The sequence below is a fragment of the Typopeltis vanoorti genome, chromosome 11 (assembly GCF_054136105.1).
Source record: "Typopeltis vanoorti isolate ZY-2024b chromosome 11, IOZ_Tvanoo_1.0, whole genome shotgun sequence".
NCBI lineage: Eukaryota > Metazoa > Arthropoda > Arachnida > Uropygi > Thelyphonidae > Typopeltis > Typopeltis vanoorti.
Window position 1 is genome coordinate 42,062,128 of NC_143559.1, and position 24,584 is coordinate 42,086,711.

Consider the following 24,584-nt stretch of genomic DNA (forward strand, 5'->3'; position numbering starts at 1 on the left):
ATAATTATTACTTGTCTCCTTGGAATTCCAGTACTGATATACTGTTACCTAGGTGGCAGGATTACTGTTTTCGCTTTCACATTTCTCTCTCACATACACACTCTTAATAACATTTGCACAAATTCTTTACCAGACCATTTATACTGCTTTGCAAGTAATTTGTAAAAAAAAAACATCTGGTGTTGTCTTTCACTCCTCTCTATAACTTCAATTACAATCTGCACCATTCTTTAACTTATGCAAACACAGTGTCAATACCCTTATTTCTCACATCATCCATGAGCATCAACCATATAGCATACAATATCAGTGTTTCCACCTACAAAAGGCCTTACCTTTAGGTCTCCAAAAAGTGGGGGTAGGGGGTGATCATCTCGCACTAGACAATGAACCCACTGGCTGGAAGGTAAAAATACTATTAACTTGGCTAGCCAGGCTGGTAACAGCTAAATCTAACTAAAACTAGCATGATGATGCATTGTATCAATTTTTTTTAATTAAAATTTACTGAATTAAGTCTTTATATTATTATTAACTTTGGGGAGGCCTTTGTCCAGCAGTGCAGAAAATGGCTGATGATGATTAAACTATTACTTTTTTTTTTCTTGTGTTTATTTTAAAAGTTAATAGAGAATGCTCACAGTCATCACTTGATGCAAGAATTTCAACACTACTTTAAAATCTCTTACATATTAATGATGGCCAATACATCTGTCTTTTTACTAGCATTATCCACTTATGAATAAATGATAAAGAAAGTTTAAATACCCACAAAACTTCTAATTTCTTCATTATTTACTGATAAGTTCTGTCATACCATAAAATAAATCTATTCCATACAGATTTAATTATGTTGAGCTTGTCAAAATCTGGAATAATTTCTTTTTAACTGATTAAGATTATGCAAAATTTGTACCAGCTTAATACATGTCAGATATTAATAATTTTTTTGATAAAATTTTGATAAAATATATGAATATGATAAATGAATGAATATGATAAAAGTCATCAACACATAATGAAGTGATTAGATATATTTGAAAGCTAAATACCAAGTTTAAATTCAAATTTTAACATATTGTTAATATGTTAAGACTTCTTTTCTAACCAATTTCAAACTTCTCAGTGATTTCTCTGAATTCTTTTATTTTCCATTATGAAACTCCAAAAAATATAATATCAAGCAATGATGATTCTGTTTTGAAGTGTACATTTTTGTTCAGGGGAAGGGATGTCCTTGTACCGATTGTTTAATTAAAGTAGTCTAAGCAAGTGAATGTAGCATTTGTTTTTTTATTGTGAATAACTTAAATATTAAAATATCATTTATAACTAAAATAAATTATGTTGGTATTTTATTTGAGAAAATGAAAACACAAAATGAAACAATTTAACTTACCTTTAGAAGTCTTTTTATCTGTATAATATATATGACATGCAAGAAATTTGCAATCAACTTGTCCTATCACCTGAAATATATGTAAACTTATAACATAATATATATACATATATATATATGTGTGTGTGTGTGTGTGTGTGTGTGTGTGTGTAAATAAGTTTTTTTACCTTGGGTAATGTATGTGAGGGTTACCAAGTAATTTTATAAACTTGTTTATTTTATAAAAGATTTATTTTAGAGTCGAAGTGATGGAGGCCATGAAGAGGATGAGGAATGGAAAATCGGTGGGCCCCGACAGAATTCCAGTGGAGGCATGGAAGGCACTGGGGGAAGAGGGAATTGACCTGCTGTGGGACCTGTTCATGAAAGTTTGCCAACAGGAAAATATACCTGAGGAATGGAGGGAGAGTACTCTTGTCCCCATCTACAAGGGTAAAGGGGATGCACAAGACTGTAAAAATTACAGAGGAATAAAGTTGATGTCCCACACAATGAAAATCCTAAAAAGGGTTCTTGATGGTAGATTAAGGAAGGAGGTGGAGATTGCAAAGGAACAATTTGGCTTCATGCCTGGTAGATCAACACAGATGCTATCTTTGGGTTAAGGCAGATGATGTAAAAGTATCGAGAGAAACAAAGGGAGCTACATCTGGCATTTATTGATCTGGAGAAAGCATACAATAGAGTGCCAAGGCAAGAAGTCTGGAGGTGTCTGAGGGAGAAGAAGGTACCGGAGAAATATGTCAGGGTGTTGCGGGAAATGTACAGAAATGTGAAGACAAGCGTTCGGACCTGTCTGGGACAGACAGAAAGTTTTCAAGTAACAGTTGGCTTGCATCAAGGGTCAGCATTAAGTCCGTTTCTGTTTAATATTGTGATGGAGGTGGTAACAGAGGAAGTGAGAGATGTGCCTTGGACAATGTTGTATGCAGATGACATCTTGCTGTGTGCAGATTCAAGAGAAGAAGCGGGAACTAAACTGGAAAGATGGAGAAAAGTACTGGAAGAGAGAGGTATGAGACTGAGCAGAAGTAAGACAGAGTATATGTGTTGCACAGTGGGCGGCAGACAGGAGACAGATCAGGAAGGTGAGAGACTTTAGATACTTAGGTTCAACAGTGGAAGAAGATGGAGAAGCTGAGAAGGAAGTGGGATGCAGGATACAAGCTGGTTGGAGGAACTGGAGGGAGATGGCTGGAGTGTTATACGATAAGAGGGTGCCGATCAATCTGAAAGGCAAAATCTATAGAACAGTAGTGAGGCCAGCTATGACATATGCTATAGAAACTGTGGCCCTGAGGAAAAATAACATCAGCAGGATGGAAGTAGCAGAGATGAGAATGCTTAGGTGGATGCGCGGTGTGACCACAAAGTATCGTCTGAGAAATGACTATGTAAGGGGAACAGTGAAAGTTACGAACTTAGGAGCGAAAATACAGGAGGCAAGGTTGAGATGGTTTGGTCATGTGATGAAGAGGGAGGACGAATATGTGGGAAGAAGGGTTCATGCAGATGGATGTGCAAGGAAGGCGGAAGCGTGGGCGGCTAAAGAAGAGATGGAGGGAGCTGGTAGAAGAGGACTTGAGGATGAAGAACTTGGATGTGGTGACAGCCCAAGACAGGAAGGTGTGGAGGACTCATTATAAACAGTGACCCCCACTTAAATGGGAGAAGCTGCAGAAGAAGAAGAAGTTTATTTTACTCCTAATCCCAAGTAAGCAAACAATTAAGTTTGTGCCTGAACATAGTTCAAGTCTAAAGGTGCAACACCAGGGCAACTCATAGTAAAGGTGGGTAAAGCTCTGATCACTATTCTTAGTATTTTCCATAATGTAAAGCACATCTCACTAAGAGATGTATACTGCAATACATTATGGATGGGATCACTACCCAGACCGGTTTCAACCTTTTTTGAGGTCTCCTCAGTGAGTTGCCCTGGTGTTGCACCACCTTTAGACTTGAACTACATTCAGGTGCAAACTTAATTGTTTGCTTACTTGGGATTAGGAGTAAAATAAACAAGTTTATAAAATTACTTGGTAACCCTAATATACATTACCCAAGGTAAAAAAACTTATTTACATCTATATCTCCTCCAGATTTTTATTCAAAATAAAAACACATTGTAGCAATTTGTATAGGTAAAGTTGATAAGGCTCTGTATTACTTAAACCTTGGTATTTAGGGTCTAGCTACTCACTGAGGAGACCTCAAAAAAGGTTGAAACCGGTCTGGGTAGTGACCCCACCCATAATGTATTGCAGTATACATCTCTTAGTGGGATGTGCTTTACATTATGGAAAATACTAAGAATAGTGATCAGAGCTTTACCCACCTTTACAATGAGTTGCCCTGGTGTTGCACCACCTTTAGACTTGAACTACGTTCAGGCGCAAACTTAATTGTTTGCTTACTTGGGATTAAGAGTAAAATAAACAAGTTTATAAAATTACTTCGTAACCCTAATATATATATATACACATTTATTATTATTATTTTTTTTTTAATAATTTACTCTCTCTTTTCCAACTGCAATTAACCTCCAATCAGAGTCAATATCTATTTATATTTTACTGCCTCAACACTGGAAACCATTTTACTCTAATTTTCTAGCAGTATACTGAATAGAAATAAGCTAAGCAAATAAGAATAATTCTTCTCTAGAGAAAAATTACAACTATCTGGTCAAAGCAATTCAGAAAGCAAACATATAAACATGGCTATGATAGAAACTTCGGTATTAGTGTCAACAACAGCTAAAATAAAATTTTAAAAAATTTCATTTCATTTATGTCATAAAATATGAATGTGAACTGCTAAAGTCTTAACTTCACAAACAGAAAAGTAATCTTCCTCCGTGTCTAATGTGCACAACTCCTTTTTTCTTCTTTTTTTTTTTTTTCCCCCATTTCTATTGACCCAGTTGGGTGTAGTGTTCAAAGCATCTGTTCTTAGCTAAAAATAACATACAGTTGCCAGAATTCCTAATACCCCCAAATATTTTCCTCAACAATATCCTTTCAATTAATTATACTATTAGATTGCCTAAAATTCATAAACCCGATAATCCTCTCTGTCCCACAGTGGATGCTAGTGACTCTTCCTCATTTAAGCTAGCCCAACAGTTGGCTAAACCTTTAACTCTACTTACTAGATGTACTTCATCTTATATAAAAAATTCCATTAATTTCAAATATTTAATCCAAAATGTGGTTTTTAAATAATAACGATATCATGCAAAACTCTTATGTTATCTCTTTATTAACCAATATACCCCCACCATTTCTGACACTTTACTGAAAAATGCATTCCCAACAGAGAGTGGAGGCTCTATTGACAAGGGTTTTAATAATAATTAGGCTTCCCTTATAGTTGAACTCTCCTTTATTCACCAGACATTCCTGTCCTATGGCTACAATGCAAAAACATAAACAAAATAGTTGTTCATCTCATCTCTTAACATCCCTCTCAACATATGGATAACAAAAATTTTATTACTATTCCCTATATCTGGGGCGCCTCAGGAAAAAAAAAAAAAAAAAGATCCACTCCCTCCCCTCTCTCTTCAAATATTTACAAAGTTCCTTGCTCTTGCAACTTATCAAATTACAATCAAATTGGGAGATATTCCAACATCCACCTTGAAGAAGACAAAAACATCTACCACTATAACTCTGGTCAGTCAAGTCTGACCCACGCCTTGGATAACCTAAATAAATATGGTTGTGTTAAACTTCCCAAGATTTAGGAAATCATGCTGGAGGTTTAATAGAGAATTAAACACTAGAGTATTTAATGGGGTATTAAATACATGGATAAAGATTTAAGAAACCTAAAACAGCACCCATAGAGGACCCCCCCCCCCTCTCATAGGACTTGAAGGTTCCAGTTTAACTTTTTATTCTAAGATTGTATCCCTGATGACAGAAACAAAAATTAAGATCTATTAAACTTGTTTAATTATTTCTCTGTGATATATTAATTCCATTTCACCTAATTATGAGAGTAAATTATACTGCTGTTGCTGCTTCTCCATAGGCAAATTTACTGCAACTTTAAATTTTACCTCTCTCTCTTTTTTGTGGAATATGCAAAATTCCAGCCATTTCTTTTCATTTAGCACTACAAAAAGCTTTATTGATAGGGAGAGCACTGTAACAAATTATTTTTGTTTGCTGCTCTAACTTCCATCTCTTCCAAAATAATTTGAAAAATCCATTAACCTGTGCATATATGAAAGCCACATCCCATCAGCAATTGTCAGCATTAATTCTACCACACCTATCCCATGAGTAATATTCTTTCTCATACAGCTTGCTTTAAGTGCAACAGAAAGGACTGGAAGAAATCCAAACCACTGATCCCTAATATAAGCAAGTTTATGTGCTATGGTCTTCTTCTTCCTTCTGTATTTTATAGAATCTTGTACCTTCTCTTCCTCAAGGGCTCACTTTAGTGAGTACAGGCTTGGCAAATCCAAGGGACCTGATGCTGGACCATGCCTTACTTCATGTAATATACATCTGTTATATTATCTGTAGACTGGTCCCTCCCCTTTTTTCTTTCCTTCTTTCTTCTCTTCTTGCTCCTTCCCCCCAATGCTATTAGAGTATTCGAGAGCTAGGGGTGAATCTTTCCTATTTCATTTCATCTTATGTGGAAAGAGCCTCTGCAACCCTACAACTTTCTTTTGCAATGACTTTACTCCAAAATGCTAATATGGTTGTGCCTTATAATACATCTCATGCTGCATTGGTTGTCGTGCAGAATAATCAGAGCCACATTCATGGCTTAGGCAGAGGGTCCTGTTCAAGAAGTATATCACAGTCTCCAACAAAAGTCAGTGATATTGCGAATGAGCAACACAGAAGGTACAGGATTAATCTTAGAAGGGAATTTTACATAGGCACATGGAATGTTCAGGGTCTACAGATTATACTATGAAGATTGTCTATAAAGAGATGGATAGGTATAAAATTGACATCCTGGGAATTACAGAGACCAGATGGAATGGAGGTCACTTTTGGATGGCTTACCAAGGAGAGACATACTTTACATCTTAGAAGACTTAAATCCAAAAGTGAGAAAGAGTATGAGAGTTAGGCTGGAGTGTGGCATGTTTAGTCTGGGTGAACATAACACCCATGCTGAAAGACTGTTAGAATTTGCCCATGCTAACAGATTAGTTATTACCAATACCTGTTTCCAGAAACACCCACGACAGATCTATACTTTAGATATCTAACACCGATAGGTCAAGGCACCAGATTGCTTACATCCTGGCTCTCCAGCGGTGGAAGACAAGCATCTCTGATGTGCATACTTGTCCTGAAGCAGATTGTGGTACAGACCATCAGCTAGTAAAAGCGAAAATAAGACTAAGACTCTGAAAACTTCCAAGTCAGGTACTTTCCACTAGATTGGATGTTAAAGTAATTCCTAGTGGATTCATGGAAGAAACATTGATTCGGCTGAATGATTTTTTGAAGACAAATGAGAACTCATTGAAACTCATTTCTGCTTTGGGAATGAGTCAAGATAATAATACCGGATACAGCCAAGAAGTATCTCGGCCCAATAAGAAGACCAAGAGACCCATGGATACCAGATTCAACATGGGAACTAATTGAAAGAAGGTGGCTGGAAAAACAGAGAGACACAGGGACTGAAGAATATAAGAGATTACATAGAGAAGTCAGAAGAGCCATCAAGCAGGACAAGGAAAAGTTCTATACTAATAAATGTGAAGAGACAGAGTTCCAGATGAGGAGGTACAATTATAAAAGGATGTTTCATTTAGTTCATGATCTAAAGCACAAGTTTCAAGTCCAAATTGAATGTCATAAAAAACAGGAATGGAGCATTACTAACAGAAGAATTGGAAATCAAAAACAGATAGAGGAAAATTTTCAGAACCTCTTCCACTTAAGCATGAAGTTGAAAGAGCAGTTAAGCAGCTTAACAGCAATAAGGCCTCAGGTGCAGATGGAATCCCAGCAGAGTTGATTAAGACCACAGGAGATGGAGGGGGGGGAATAAGAGTGTTTCATAGATTGATTACAAGGATATGGGAGACTGGATCATGGCCTAGAGAACAGGAAGAAGCCAGTTTTAATACCACTACATAAGAAGGAAGATATGAGGGCTTGCAAGAACTATAGAACTATTAATTTAATATCTCATGCAAGCAAAATTTTATTGAAGATCATGCTAAATAGGATTGAGGCCAAAGTTGATGCAAAGATGCCCAAGAAACAAGCAGGTTTTAGGAAAGGTAAGGGCACCAGAGATCAGATCCTTTGCCTTAGACAGATCATAGAAAAGTATAAAGAATTCAGACTCCCTCTGGTAATATAAATTATCATTATCTAAAACCTTTGATTGTGTTCAGCATGTGAAACTGTGGGAAGTAATGAAAAGAATGGGTTTTCCTTAACATACTATCAGGTTGATAGCCAACTTGTACAGGGAGCAAGAAGCACACAGTAAGAATAGGTGTTAGATTGACTGATTGGCATTAGGCTGGAAAAAGAGTAGGCAAGGATGTTTACCTTCTCCTCACTTGTTTAGTATATATGTGGAGGACATCATGCATGAAGCACTGGATAAGCTCAAGACAGGAATTAGGATAGGTGGTAGATTGATCAGTAATCTGAGGTATACTGATGATACCGTACTCCTCTGTAATGATAAGGAAGAACTAGGACAAATTCTTGATAAAGTTAATGATCAGCAATAACAGAGGACTTCAACTCAATCCTAGCAAGACAAAGATGGTTTGCAAAGGTTAATACCAACAGGGAAGCTCTTGAGAAACAAGTGTACCTTAATGGAGAAAGAATTGAGGAAGCCAGCAAGTTTGAGTACTAGGGATCCATTATTAATGTGAACTGCTGTTCAGAAAACGTCAGAAGAAGATTAGGAATGGCTAAAACAACAGTCAGAGGCTCGTCTAAAATCTGGAAGGGTGGATCTATCTCCATGGGAACAAAGTTGAGGATTTTGAATGCAGTTGTTCTTCCAACAGAGACTTATGGGTGTGAGACTTGGAACCTATTATATAGCTGCTTTTGAGATGTGGTGTTATAGAAGGCTGTTGAGGATATCATATACTGAAAGGCGTACAAATGAATGGGTGTTAGAAGAGATCAGTAGAACTTTAAGGTTCCTCAGGGATATTGACAGAAGAAAGTTAAAATATTTGACATATAGAAAGAATGGAAGGAGGACTTCTCAGAACACTAATAGAAGGTAAAGTTCCTGGAAAAAGAGGAAGGGGTAGACCATCAATAAGATAGATGGATGGTGTGTGTGGAGTGACTGATCTTCAGAGAGAGTTGAAGCCTCCAGAAAAGCATACAACAGGACTACATGGCGAGGCCTGGTGTGGCACAACATCACCAAGCATCAGAGTGACCATATGGCATCTGTAGATGTCCAGTGAACATATGATATAATGATGATGTACCTTCTCTGTTGATTATTAGTGCAAATGTGATTTTTTTTTTTTTACATTCTCTCTCTCTCTCTGTATGGAAAGTGCATCAAAGCTCTTTACTTTTAACTACTTCCTTCCCTTACTGACCTGAAAATTCAACCAATAACAGCAAATGCCCTACTACTTCTTTAAGAAACCTTACGATGTACAAACAATATATAAGCTCCATAAATTCCAGTCTCCACATAATTTTCCAATGAGGAAAAGATAATCCAGTCACCTTCACTTTCTCTAAAACTCAATGAGAATGTTTTCAAATAATTTCATTCTCATGAGCCTGCTGACACCAAACAAAAATCATTGATTTTGTTGAAGTAATTGTAATTTTTAATTGTAAATAAATACAATTAAAACCAAAATCTTTTCTTCTTTTTTTTTTTTATAAACATACCAATTAAAAATCATTCTGTGTGATTTCATAACAGTCACACTTTCTAGAGCCCAGTATTTTAAAATCTGAATTGCAGAAAAAATATGATTAACATTGTATGATAACATCAATTATTTCTGACTTTATTCTGAAACAATGCAATACTATTATTATTATATCATTGCCATCATCAGACACTCCAGGGATTCAAGAATTCATCAGTGAAGATTACATATCACCAACACTAGCTGACATCCCTTAAATTCATTTACTACTTCAACAGGAAAGTTGTTCCCCTCATTCACTGCTCTATGAGAGAAAAATCTAGCTCTCACCGTTTCTTAACCGCACACACAAATTTATATTGACGTTCCTTTGTCCTCTCTCTCTACCTTCTATATAACAAAAAAGCTCATCTATTGGGATCCCATAACACCCTTTCAGAAGTTCACGGGTCACTACCATATCACCCCTTGTTTTGCTGTTTACCAGTGCCTGCAGTCCCCATATTATCAGTCTATCTTCATAATCTACATTCCATAATTCCGATATCATCATTATAACTCTTCTTTGTACCTCCTCTATAACTTCTTCATCCTTTCAGAACCCAGAAAGAAACCAAATCTGCACATTATAGTCCAGGTGTGGTTGTATTTTGGAATCACGATTATCCTCTGAGTTATACTTGCAACTTTTGCTATGTGACTTTTGAACTTCAACTTTCTCCACCATAACTCCAAAATCCCCAAGTCTCATCACTTATCAGTTTTTCCACGCATAATTTCACCAATATACTATGCCACACCAAAGTACATAGCTTTACTCTTACTAACATTGAATTGGCAACCATTATCACTCATCCACAGTTCCAGCTAAGTGCTGCATATCAATAGCATCCCTGATTGCCCTACATATCTTTGCATCATCAGCAAACAAGCCAACATTTCCTATTCAGGTCCTTTCCAATTTTATTAATGTACAGAATGAACAACAGTGGTCCAAGGATTGGACCACTGTTGTTCATTCTCTTCATGCAATGGGGTCTATATATCCTCTTCATGCAATGGAGTCTTTCATTTGGTACCAAATGCCTTAGCAAAGTCCATGGCTGGGTTGGATACACTATTATAAAATATGAGCAAATTATGGACCACTATGGGCCCATAATTCATACAAAGCCTCACCTGGTCAAGTCGACCCCATCTACTACATAGTTGTCCATAAGTCACGAAGAGGTTTAAACATTTCATAACTTTTTTATTTATTAATTATCTTTATACTTTTTTTTGTTATAATGAAATACAGAACCTGGAGATTTTTTTTATTAGTTATGAGTTATTCACATTTTAAACCCCTCCATAATAACTTATGAGCCACACTGTAATACAGGTGCCAAAATAGCTGGTGCCATTTCCACCAAATCAGCTCTTACACCACGAGTATTCCAGCTGTATAAGTAAGGATATACAAACCTACTAGATGATCAATGTTTGCTGAAATATCACCACCTTGTTTATTGGGACCTGAAATGGCTGTTGCTATGTTTGATTCCCAGAACAGGAATTCCAGTTTTTGTAGTCTCCCTGCCAGTAGTCTTTCAACATGCAGTGTGAGTGGTAGACAAAGGTGATAGCTATAGCCTTACTATCTTTGAGGGTACAGTTGTCAAGTAGTTCCACAAGCTGCCACCAGATAGTGTACAAGACTGAACCAAATAGTAATGGTATACAAGGAACAACACTGTCAAGGTCACATTACAGCATTAATTGTATGTTTCCCTGCTCTTTTACTTCATCTTTGCCATACCAGCACAAAAGTAAACCTAAATAAATGTATTATCACTGTAATTAATAAAACAACCCGCCCCCAAAAAAACTGCCCCTAAAATTTTTTTTTTTCCACATTCACTTTACCAACATTTGTAATATAAACGCCAACCTAAATTATGTGCATCATCACATAATTTAGATTAGTTAGATGCAGACATTCAAACCTGATCTCCTGTTTTTGAATGAAACCCAAGTCTCTACCACAACAACCACAGCCCATCTTAACTGTCCAAACTGCATCCTAATATGATTCCCTGCCACAAGGATGGTACTTGTGATTTTGTGCAATCTGACATACCTTCTCACAGGATGCCTAATCTTGAATTCGTCTTCTTTTTTATCTTTGATCATCTGCTGTCTCTACCATTCCTTAAATTCTGAAAACCATTCCCACCACATAAACTTCTTATCCATGAAGCTTGATTTCATATAATACAAATTTCCTTACAGTGAAGTCAGCTTTCTTGGTGACTTTAATGTCTACAATTGTAACTGGCTTGTTTTTTGCAAGGAAATGCCATCAGCTCAACATCATGCACTGTTGAGGTGATGGCTCCACTTGGTAATCCAAATCACAATTTCATCCAAGTTTTATCTCTTGTGGAACATTCCTCCTCCTCTCAGCCCTTCCCAATGTTGTGTAGTTTGGCATTAGAACACCATTGGGAAGATTTCTGTGATTTTTAATCTTTCTTTCCATGGTTAGACTACTGTGTAGATTCAGATACTTGTTGTGATCTTGTTACAGAAATGATCCATATTAGAATGTTACCATATATGGAGGTTTAATTCCTCCTACTGTTCAACATTCCCACCCTATATTCAAGACATGATTTTCCAAAAGGTATGCCAGGACAGTCCGAAAAAAGACAACAGCTTATCAGCAGTGGCTTGAAACAAAAGTTCCCAGCTTAACTCACAGTTTACATTGAAGCCTATAATATTTGCAAAATCATCATTTAAAAAAAAAGTAAATCTTACTTAGATACAGCTAAATGTAAAAAACTCACCACCCTATGCCAACAGTCATGCATTTTGATCCCTCACAAAAGCAACTGGGTGCAACTTAATATGGTAATAGATTAATAGTTGGATAGTTGAATGCCTTCATACACAGATTATGAAGACAAATTACCTCCATCTCTACATGGAACAATGCATCATATACCTCCTGTCAAAAAGACATCAGAAGAATCATGAACAACCAAAAATGCTTCCAATCCTGATGGAATCCCACCAATTGTGCTCAGGAGCTGTGCTCCTAAAACCTGTTGTTTATCATCCATACACTATCTTATACCCAACTAGCATCAACCCTACAGCATGGAAGCAAGCCCACTTACAGCCAATTCCAAAGTGTCCATTATCCAACTATTAATCTATTGCTCTCGCCTCAACATTGTCCAAAGGAATAGAGCAGGTCCTCAATAATCAACTTCTTTAATATCTAAGGAACTGTCAACTAACCCACGACCACCAATACAGATTTTGCCAATCAAGATCCACAGCAGATCTCCGACAGCTCCCATCTCTGGACATATGCCATGGAAAAATTCTGTGATGTCTGTGTGAGAGAAAGAGCATCGATTAATCTGACCATCCTTCTCTGAATAGCATCAAGCAATGCTAATGAAACTCTGGGTGAATCACATCAAATGTATGAGCAGTATTCCATGTTCGAGTGGATCTGAGATTTATACATTGTTAATAGTCATTTAGGTGAAAAGCAGTGCCTTGTGTGGAAAATTACACATCAGGTTTTGGGCAGCTGCATATGCGATAGCTGAGATGTGTTTGTGCCAGGAAAGTGGAAGTGCAGGTCAGTCCAAGAAGAGAAATCTGATCATGTTTTGATGAACATGACATGAGCTCTTTCTTATGAGAAATTATACAAGATTTTGTTTTAAGAATGTCGAAGTTTACAAGGTTATCCTCATTCCGTTGAAGAACAGTAAGGAGATCAGAGATTAAGGGATTTGTTATGGAAGATCTTGAGGATTTTAATGACTGAACATCAGAAGGTTTAGCAAATGAAAGGAAAAAACTGGGGTGGGCTGTCATCATCATCATAGCTAGGGATGTGACTCAAGGTCAGTGAGGGCAAGTCATTTATGTACAAGAGGAAGAGAGTGGGTTCAGAGTTCTGCTGTACTCTTGGCAGGTGGAGAAATCTAAGGAGAGAATCTACTATGACACATAGCAAACAACCTGAGAGAAAGATCGTGATCCAGGTGCAAAAAAATTGAAAGAGACTACAAGATGGTAGTTTGCTGAGCAGACTTCTGCACGCCAATCAAATGCCTTAAAAGAAGATGCACTAAACTTGCATAACCCTGCTCAAATACAATTGAGCATTGCCAAGGCTGTTGAAAAAAAACTTCTGCTCTATAATTTTTTCCACCTCTCTCTCTTGCTCTCATTCTGATGGAATATTGGTAACATCTCCTAAAGATAGGGCAGATCTGCATCAGTTCTTTCCTCCAACTTTTGTTGAAACAACCAACACAAATTCCTCTTATCCACTCCACAGGATGCTTTCCTTTATCCTTATGCCACAAGGACATCAGAAAAATACTCAAATAGCCTTGACACTAATAAGTCCCCTGGCCCACATGTTACTTTTATAGACTACTCATCTATCCAATAGCATGGAAGCAAGCTTTTAACTAGTCTGTCCTAAAAAGGGATATAAAAGTCAATATTAAAGTGTTGTCCCATTGCTGAGATTCCCAATACTGTCAAAAGATAAGGTCATCAGCAATCAACTACTTCACTATCTGGGAACCCATCAGTTAATTAGTGATGGCCAATATGAATTCCACCACTCTCATTCTATAACAGACCTCTTCACTAACCTTACTCATCTTTGGACACAAGCAGTGTAAATATTTGAAGAAAGTTATGTGGTCAACTGTTGATATTCCAAAGGCATGTTATCGAATTTGGCACATCAATCTTCTTACCAAACTCCATCTTGTGGTCTCCCACCTACTCTTTGTGATTAAATTATTATTATTAAAGCTCTAGAGCCCTCCAGGGAGTCAGGGACTCATCAAGAGAAGCCACATACTAGACACAAACTGTCATACTTGTTCTTGAATTCATTCACACTGCTTGCACACACAACATCCAATAGCAATCCATTCCAATCACACACCACTCTATGAAAGAAAAATCTAGATCTCATCCTCTTCTTGGCAGCATCATTCTCAGCTTCCAAGGATGTCCTCTGATCCTTTCCCCACACCCCTCTTTCTCCTGTTTGCTAGTATCTTCAGTCTACAAATTCTCAATCTTTCTTCAAAAATCAGTATTCCACAATCCTGATATAATTTTTAACACTCTCCTTTGCACTCTCTCCACTGTATCAGGCCTTGTAAAGAGGAAAAAATGACATCAAAGTTCATTTCAGTATTGCAGTTATCTTTTGAGTTGTATCAGGTAACCAAAAAAAGTTTGTATGGATTTTCATAATAAAAATTAAACAACTGCAGATACTCCCTCATCCTTCATATTCTCCTGACATTTCTCTAAGCAATTATCACCTGTTTTTTGGCACTATCGCAAGACCTTCACAGTTTACAACTCTTTCCCAACCAGATACAAGTTTGTAAATTCTACTTTTATAAAACATTTTGTCTTTCGAAGTAATAAACTTAGAACCTCTGCTAAAATCTTTGTTTTATTGTGGAAATGTCTATTTTGCATGTGATTGTCTAGAGGGAAAAAAAAAAAAAAAAAAAAAAAAAAGTGATAATTGCTCGGAGAAATGTCAGGAGAATATGGAGGATGAAGGAGTATCTCCCATCCTAAAACACAAATCTTCTCACAAGTAAGTTTTGCAGTATGAGGTTTTTTCCATTGTCCTGCAAGAATAACACTTTCTCCTAATTAACTAGTCCTGGCTGTTTCTGAAGAACGCAGCCTGCACATGCTCAAGTTTCATCAAGTAGATCTCAGTAGTAATTGTTTGTCCTGCAGTGAGAAACTCGTAGTGGACAATACAGGCTCCAGTCCACTACACACACACACACAAAGCATAGTCTTCTGGGGATGAAGCAGTGACTTTGAAGTGTGCAGTTTTGAGTTGTGTCATTTTTATAACATGAAAGAAGTGCAGAAATTGATAGTCTTTGAAGTTTATTGTCATCTGATAATGAATGTGGGACCCATTTGCTTAGCTTCCATGATTTTCCCAGTTGATGCAAGGGTAAACAAATTGTTTCACCACTCAAATTAAATATTTGTGAAAGTTCTTGACACGTTAATGTAGAATTATTTTCAACAGCAGCACATAATTCTTCAAAGGGTTCAAAAGTCGGAGAAAAAAGTATACACCAGGTTAGAGCGCACTGATTGACTGATGCATATCTGTGCCTTATGACACACAAAAATTGCACTTTGCAAACCCCTACAAAATAAAACAAGTCATTGCAGCAAACTCTACTGAAAAGTGCATAAACTTTTTTGGTTACCTGATATTTGCAATCTTTGCTACATGGCCCCTGAACTTCAACTTCCTATCTACTAATACTCCAAGATTCCTAGTCTAATCAGTTTCTTCAAGCATAATCCCACCAATATAATATGACATGGGATATTTAATCATGCCGAAGTGCATGACTTTACATTTACTGACATTGAACTGATATCCATTTTCCCATGCCCACAATTCCAGCCTATTCAAATCATTCTGCAAGTACTGCATATCAGCAGTATCTCTGATTACCCTACCTTTCTTTGTATCATCAGCAAATAGCTGTATGTCACCTGTCAAATTCTTCCCAATGTCATTAATATACAGATTGAATAACAGTGGACCAAGGACTGATCCTTTGTAGTACACCAGTTACCTTAAATCTTGCAGACAAACATTCCCCATATACCACTTTTTCATATCTGTCAGTCAGCCATTCTCTTATCCATGCTAATATTCTATAATCCAAACCCATATTCTCCAATTTATGCGACAATCTACCATACTGTATTCTGTCAAAAGCCTTAGCAAATTCCAAAAATATCATGGTGTATCCATTCCCCTTATATAGTTCAATGTAACATTGTTATAGAATGTGAGCAAGTTGCTAAAACATGACCTTCCCTTAGTAAACCCATGTTGTTCATTGCAAAGCAGAGATTCGATGCCCACCCATTTCTGAATACCAGTCCTAACCAATTTTTCCAAAATCTTCTCCACCACTCCTGAAATACTGATTTGTCAATAGCTGAATGCATCGGAATAGTGAATGACCAATATGTCAGAATTGGTCATTCACTGCATATCATGGTAGATGGTTCCTTTTCTCTGATTTTCCTATAAATGCCAGAGTATCCCAAGGCTGTATGCTTTTACATCCACTCTTCCTTCTATACATGAATAATCTCTCACTAATGTCTAATACTATTCACATATTTTCTGATAACAGTACACTCCATTCTTCTTCATTTACAAAACCTTGCAGTACTCCAGTGACCCCAGTCAATGCCTTAAACCAACCTTCTTTTCATTGGAAGTGGAGTGAAGATTATTTAGTGAATTTTAATGCTAACAAAATGCAACCCTGTCTTGTTTCCCAAAAGAAAGACCATGCTTTCCTCTCCCTCACTTTTGATAATATTCTACTTGCAACCAGGATCAGTTCCCCCTTCTTAGGTCGACTTTCACATCTAGCTTATCCTGGCATAAATTCATCACATCCAACCTCTTCAGTCTCAAAAAAAAATTTTTTTTGATAATCTTTTTTGTTCGAAACAATACTTATCTCAGCTTAACTGCTAAAGTCCAAATCCACACAAGTTTAGAATAATGTTTTCACTTTTGGGATTTCACACCAAAAAACCTCTCTCAGAATGCTAGACTATATTCAGAAGAGAGTTATTCACTTAATAGATGACCCCCCCCTTCCTGCTGCTCGTGTTGCTCTCTCTCTCTCTCTCTCTCAATGACTCCGTCCAATAGCGTTCCACAGATGCAATGTCTCTGCATTGTCTTTTTTATGGGTATTTCTATGAATGCTGCTCCAATGAATTAGGTCTGGAGAGCTCTTATGTGTGATTGATATATCATCATCATCAAATTCCTGATATATACCCTCAAGGCATGTACAGGATATGATAGTAATACATGAAAAATTTACATCATTACTAACTTCCTATCTACAATTTTCCTTCAAATCAATCTGTTTCTGTCAAGACTCCAACATTATCAGATGTTATATTTCTGTCTTCTAAGGCACTTTTTACTGTATCAATCCACCTATATCTTGGTCTTCCTCTAGGTTTTTTCCCTGCCAACCTGGCAGAGAGCACTTGTTTTGTTAATCTTTACTCTCCCATTCTGCTTAAGTGACCATACTACCTGAGATTAGCTCTGCTAATGCATTCCTGGATGCTCACAATATCAAGTACTTTCCTAATATCCTCATTTTTAATATGATATTGTCATTGATGCCATCTGTTCATGCCCCCTAATCTTTCTCAGGACTCTCATATCTGCAGTTTCTAGTCTTCGGTCAAGTGTTTCACTTCTGATCCAGCTCAGATCCATAAGTTACAATTGGCTGGAATAATGTCTTGTATACAGCTGATTTCTCTCTTATTCCATATAAATCTATTCAAGTTGACTTCCTATCATACCAGCTTTGTTGACTCTGTTGTCTATTTCCATATATAATTTACCATCTTCATTAAAAAATCGTCCCTAAGTAGCTAAAATGTTTGACTTTTCTATAGGTTCTCCATTCACAATGCAGTTGATATTTTCAATGTTTCTGCCTATTTTCATTGTCTTTGTCTTTTTAATGCTGACCTTCATACCATATCTATTACAACGCTTATTCAATTTAGTCAGGGAATCTTGCAGACTTGTTGCATATTTATTTAGAAGTATAACATCATCCGCATCAAAGCAAAGAGCTGAGATTAACACCTCCAATTTCGATATCAGGTTTAATACCACTTTCCTTCATAATGTGATCGATACACATAACAAATAACAGAGAGGATAATGTACATCCTTGTCTGACACCAGATTTAACATTAAGCCATCTTCCTGTACTTCCTTCAATTCTAACTGTTGACTTACAACTCAAAGAGACTAAGTATTGCTTGATATAATGCCCCATCAACACCATATAATTGTAGCATTTGGAATAGCTTCTCTCTTGGCACCTTGACATATATCTTTGCCAGATCTACAATACTTAAATACAGATCTTTGTTATATTCCCATGATTTCTCAACTATCTCGTAAAGTGAAAATCTGATCCCGACAGCCTCTATTTGGCCTGAATCCAGCTTGTTCTTCACCAAGCATCTCTTCCACAATCCTTCTCAACAGTTTCTCAAGTATACTTGCATATATCTTACCAGGAACACTCAGTAAGGAAATGTCTCTGTAATTCTCACATTCAGTTTTATTTCCCTTGCTATGTATATTTACTATGAGAGCTCGACTCAAATCATCTGGAATTCATCCCTCTATCCAGGCCTTCTGAACTATACAGTGCAGCCATTGTATGACTTTTATACCTCCATACTTGAGCATTTCTGATCAAATATCATCTACTCCTGCTACCTTTCCACATTTCAGGCTTTTGATGGCTTTTTCTACTTCAAGTATGGATATGTATTCCTGACTGTATGGCTGTTGAGTTTTTTACCACTGTGCTCTCACTGCTTGTCTCATTTAGCAGTTTCTCGAAGTAATTACTCCATACTTCAAGGATATCTTTTTCTCCCGTTTTCATGTCACCTTTATCATCTCTAACTTCTTTTACAGCACTCTTTCCTCCATTTCTAAGCTTCTTCAACAACCTCCAGAATATTTTGCACCTTCTTGATATTTATTTTCTATGTTCTTGCCAAAGTCCTCCCATGACTTTTGTTTAGCCAGTTTTACAAAGTGTTTAGCTTTCTTACATTTGTCTCTGTATTCTCTAAGAGCACAAGCTGACTTATTTGCCAGGAATGTTTGATATGCTTTCTTCTTTTCCTTCACTGCCTCTTTAACTTCCTGTGTCCACCATGGAGTTCTGATTTTTCTATCCTTGCACACAACCTCACCACATGCCTCTCTGGCTGAATCAATCAGTGTTTTCTTCAGGACTTGCCACTGAATCTCCAAGGTTTGGTTACTGCTCACAAACTCTTTCATTTTTTTCTTGAATAATATTTGTGTATTTTAGTCTACAGTTCACATCTGAGAGCTGCTCAACTTTTATTTGCTTTAAAACTTTCTTACATGTTATTCTTTTCAATATGAAATTCAATTTTATCCTGCGCAAGAGTAAATGGTGATCACTTCCAATTTCAAATCCTCTGTACAGTCTGGTGTCCTGCACCAGTGGGGAAAACATCACTATCAACAATAACATAGTCAATGAGACTTTTCTTATTCCTTGCCTCTTCTCTCCATGTGAATTTGTGCACATTTTTATGTGGGAACATGGTGTTAGTAATAAATAGTCCATGTCCTGAGCAGAAATCCAACAGGTATTTGCCATTATTATTAGCTTTGCTCTTTTCTCCAAATTTTCCCAAAATATTTTTGTATGTCTGACCATCATTTCATACTCTGCTATTTAGATCCCCAACAAGGACCAACTTTTCCTTTTTCATTGTGTCAGTTGTTTTCTCTAAAGCCTCAAAAAATTCCCCCACTTCTACCTTAGTAGAACCTTCTCTTTGACCATAGGCACAAATAAGTCTCATTGTCCAGTTTCCCATTCTCATATTTGCCCACATCACTCTGCTTGAGACTACCTGCCATTCAAGAAGATTAGCCTCATATTCAGTGTTGAATACTATGGCTACTCCTTCTTTTCCTTGATTGTCATTGCCTGAATATAACATTTTGTATTATTGCTCCGAAAGATCTCAACAGTTTTTGTTTTTTTTGTTTCAGTCACCCCTATTATGTCGATCTGGTACTTATCCAATTCCTCAGCTAGCTCCATTTCTTTGCCATTCAGGCTTCTTATGTTGATAGTATCGATCTTTAACTCTGGTGATGTTGAGTTGGGATAAGTTTTAGGATTTGTTCCAGTAGCTGACTTTTCGCTGTTTGCCCCGGTTCCCTCACGAAAACAACGGGGACCTTGTTTTCGCGATTCCCCAGCTGGCATAAAATTCTGTCATGTTGTACCGTCATTTGAAATTTTGGTTTAAGCCAATAATAATACAATTTGGTTGGCTAAATCCCAAATTTCCAACCCATCCTCATCCATTCAGTATCCAGGTAGGTACCCCTAATAGGGTGCACCACGAGAAGGTAAAGATCGGACATTAGGTCAGAAGCCCTGGTCGGTTCTCCGCATTCCTTTGAAAGCTATGTGGAGGTCTCCTCTCAGTTATATAGTTTTGACCTATAAAAAATATATAAATAAAGTGAATAGTCATCTTTTACAAAATGTTCAGTTGGGAACTTTCCTCTATAAATTTTCACATTCAGTTTTATTTTCCTTTTTTTTTTTTTTCATAATTTGACATGGTGAGAGGCATTCAGTCTTCTAGCTATATGAGCATCTTTAATTTACTCCTTACAATTGATTTTTCTATTACTATAGTTTCATTTAAATTCAAAGAAATTTTCATTAAGAAATGTTTAAATACATATGGAAAGGGTAATTTTTTACTATCCACTGTATTGTATGCAAGCAAGCAATATATGATGAGGTAAAATGCATCCTGGGCAGTTGTTGTTGTTTGGAATCTCATCAAAGTAACTAAGACAAATTCAATCTGACAATTATTACTATTACTATTATTACGGGCAACTCCAGGGAGTCATTAGACTCATCGAGGGAGGCCCTAAATCATATTCATCACAACTATTCGACATTCATACAGTATCTATCATACCTCGCCTTAAACTCATTCACTGTCACAGCATCCACCACAGACTCAGGGAGCGCATTCCACTCATTCACTACTCTAAAAGTAAAGAACCCAGCTCTAACACCTTTACTAACCACACTTTTGCCCAGTTTCCATGGATGTCCCCTAGTCCTCCCACAACCAGCCCTGTTCTCAAAAATATCTTCTGAATTAATTTTATAGAAACCCTTCAGTAATTTGAATGTCTCAATCATATCTCCCCTCCTCTGCCTATCAACCAATTTTTGCAACCCACAAATCCTCAACCTGTTCTCATACGATTCATTCCACAGACCTGCTATCATCTTGGTCACTCGCCTCTGGATCCTCTCCACCTCCTCCCCATCAAGGAGAAACCTAGGTGACCAAATCTGAGCACAGTAGTCGAGATGGGGTCTTATCAAGGCTCGATACAGAGGAACAATAACCTGCTTGTCTCTGCTTGCCAACGTATTCTTCAGCAACCAAGTGATTTGATGAGCTGATTTGGCCACTTTTGCAATGTGTCCCCTAAATTTCAATTCCTTATCCACCAACACTCCTAAATCTCGTGCGTCATCAATTTCCTGCAGCAGGGCTCCACCAATGCAGTAAACTGCCTCCAATCTTTTCACCCCAAAATGCATAACCTTACATTTTGCCACATTAAATTGACATCCATTCTCCCTAGCCCAGACCTCCAATCTATCCAAATCATCCTGCAAAATTTTGACGTCATCTGCATTCACTATTGCCCTACCCAACTTCGCATCATCCGCAAACAAATGAACTGTTCCTCTCAGATCCTTTCCTATATCATTTATGAACAAATTAAACAGCAGTGGTCCAAGAACAGATCCTTGTGGCACACCACTAGTCACAGGCCATCTTGTGGACTCTACTCCTGAGTAAACCACTCTCTGATATCTCTCCGTCAACAACCCTCCTATCCATCTCACCAACCCTATGTCCATTCCCATATGCTGCAATTTACTGATTAGAATTCCATGTGGTATCCTGTCAAAGGCCTTAGCAAGGTCCAGTAGAATCACTGTAAACCCATTACCCTTATAAAGTTCAGCCATCACTGTGTTATAATACATGAGCAAGTTACTGAGGCATGACCCACCCTTCACAAAACCATGCCGTCTCCGATACAGTATCCCATTTTCTTCTATCCAATCTTGTATTTTCCTCTTGACTATTTTCTCTAAGACCTTGATAATGATTCCTGTTATGCTGATGGCCGGTAATTTTCAACAGCAGCCTTGGAACCACCTTTGTGCAGTGGAACTATTTTCCCCTCTTTCCGCCCCTTGGGACTGACCCAGTCCTGAGGCTCAAATTAAACAAAATGGTCAAGGGCCCTGACAATTCTTTGGCCGCTTCACGTACGACACGAGCTGGTATACCATCCAATCCCACAGATGTATTGACATTGAGGTTCTGTAATAGACTAGTTACCTCTACTTCATTCATCACAATTCCAGTATAAGCTGTTGGTTCTTCCATTTCTGCAAAGTCACCACCTGGATGATATACTCTTGCAAAGTGCTCGCTCAGTAATTCCACAACATCGACTGAGTCGGTTACCTCCCTACCCTCAGCATTTTTTAAGATCATTCTATCATGAGCATTTTCCTTTTACTTGCAACATATTGAAAAAACTGTTTGGGATTCTCTTTAGCCTGCATGGCCAATTTCCTTTCGTAATCTGCTTTTGCTTTTCTTACCACCCTTGTTACCATCCTGGCCTGAGCTTTATACTATTCCTGCACCTGATGGTCATCCTTCTCCTTAAATTCCCTCCACAATTGTTTCTTTTTTTGCAGCTCAAGCTTAATAGTGTTATTCATCCATTTAACCCCTACTTGATTTATTATTCGGACTCTTGGTATACAGTCAACCAATGCCTCCTACAAACAGTTCTTAACCACCTCCCATGCACTATCAACATCCAGCCCTTGCAGTTTTACATGCCATGGCATTGAGCCAAGCACATACCTAAGCTTGTCATACTTACCAGCCCGGTAATTCCACATGTACCCTGTCTTAATTGTAAATTCGACTCCTTTAGCCACCTCCCAAGTTATGGTCACGCTCACCAATTGGTGGCAACATGGTCATGTTCGTTACAGCTACATTCTCAGTTGCAATTACTAAGTCCAGCACTCTCTGCCCCCTGGTATTTTCCAATACATGTTGCCGTAGATAGTTGTCCCTTAATAACTGCATAAAATCCAATTCCTTCCTCCCATGTGCCCTCTCCTCTTTCCAGTCAATGTTACCATAATTGAAATCACCCATAATAATTACCCTCCTTCCACTCATTTCATCTATTTGCTTATGCATACTATCCCCACCATCCACTCCATCACCCAGTCTATAGCAGCACCCAATTGTATATTTTGTTCTGCTAGATTCTATCTCACACCAAACAGCCTCAAATGTGCTTTTTTTCCCCATCCTGCAGTTCAACTTCTATACTTCTTGGCTGAAGCTCATCAGCTATCATCAATAACACTCCTCCCCCCTTTTTATTCACCCTGTCACTCCTGAACACGTTATACCCATCACATTCAATCCCACTAGCTTTATCATCTTCTGTCAGCCATGTTTCACTAATACCGACAACCTGTGGCCTGGAAGTGCCAACCATGGCCAAAAACTCTTCCTTCTTGTTCCTAATACTCCTGGCATTAGTGTACATGAATCGCAGAAGCCCATTTGTCCCATCCCTACTTTGATGCCTTATACTAACTATCCCATTCTGATTTGTTGTCCGTCGTACTCGCCCGGGCATAATATACTCATTCATACACTTAACTGCCCCCCCCTAAAGTCTGCATATCTACTCCCCCCCCTTAATAAATCTAGTTTCCCTGAGTCTGTACATCCACTTCCACATCATTCATCAACACTCTTTCAAGTCTCCGTACACCAACTCCATTCAAATGTAACCCATCCATCTTATATAAGTCCTTTCGCCCATCGAACTCGTTCCACACATCCACAAATTCCACGCATAAAGTCATTGACAATTATGGCCCTCCTTCTAAACACTTCGTTGTCATACCACGGTAAGATACTCACCATCCTAACTCTCTCACTCTTCTCTTTTGCTACCTCAAACAACTCCCTCACATCCTCTATCATTTCCATTTTGTCCTCTTTCAAATCATTCGTTCCTGCCACGATTATCATCTCTTTTCACCCTCTATTTTTGCAGTCGAATAGATTCGCTGACGTCCTTTATGTTCGCACCCGGCTGGTACGACTTCGTTAAACTCTCAATTATTACGCCTCTTAATAGCGAATCCCCATACAGCACTCGCTCCTTCATTTTATTGACGTTTACGAACATTCTATTATTTGCCGTCACAGACTTCTGCTGGTTATTTGTCGGTACGTTCAACACACACTTTTCCATACGCTCCAGTTGCCTTTTGGCTCTGTGTATCGCGCCATTCAAACGGGCAATTTCGCTACTCGCATTTATCTCACCATTTTCATTATCAATCAAATCATCCATTCTTTCTGTGTTTCTACCTTCATTTACACTTTCAGCGACGCTCTCACACCTATCTGGCACTACCACGCAATTCTCTAGCACACCGCCATTTTCTACATTCT

The 24,584-nt window shown here is 37.7% G+C and overlaps 1 protein-coding gene across 2 annotated transcripts in view; it reads right to left on the reverse strand.

Moving 5' to 3' along the window:
* The window catches only part of LOC150101468 (DNA mismatch repair protein Mlh3-like), a 181,074-nt gene that overhangs the window by 94,079 nt on the left and 62,411 nt on the right, over positions 1-24,584 (reverse strand). Inside the window, exons 7-8 of one of the 2 annotated variants that reach the window (XR_016549020.1) lie at positions 1,400-1,469; positions 336-399 (exon numbers count right to left, since the gene is read on the reverse strand). Coding sequence is in view for 1 of the 2 variants with exons in the window: in XM_090400326.1 (XP_090256452.1) it covers positions 1,400-1,469 (70 nt within the window). In the remaining variant the exon portion in view is untranslated. The remainder of the gene's footprint in view (positions 1-335; positions 400-1,399; positions 1,470-24,584) is intronic. The other variant, XM_090400326.1, reaches the window with a different exon arrangement.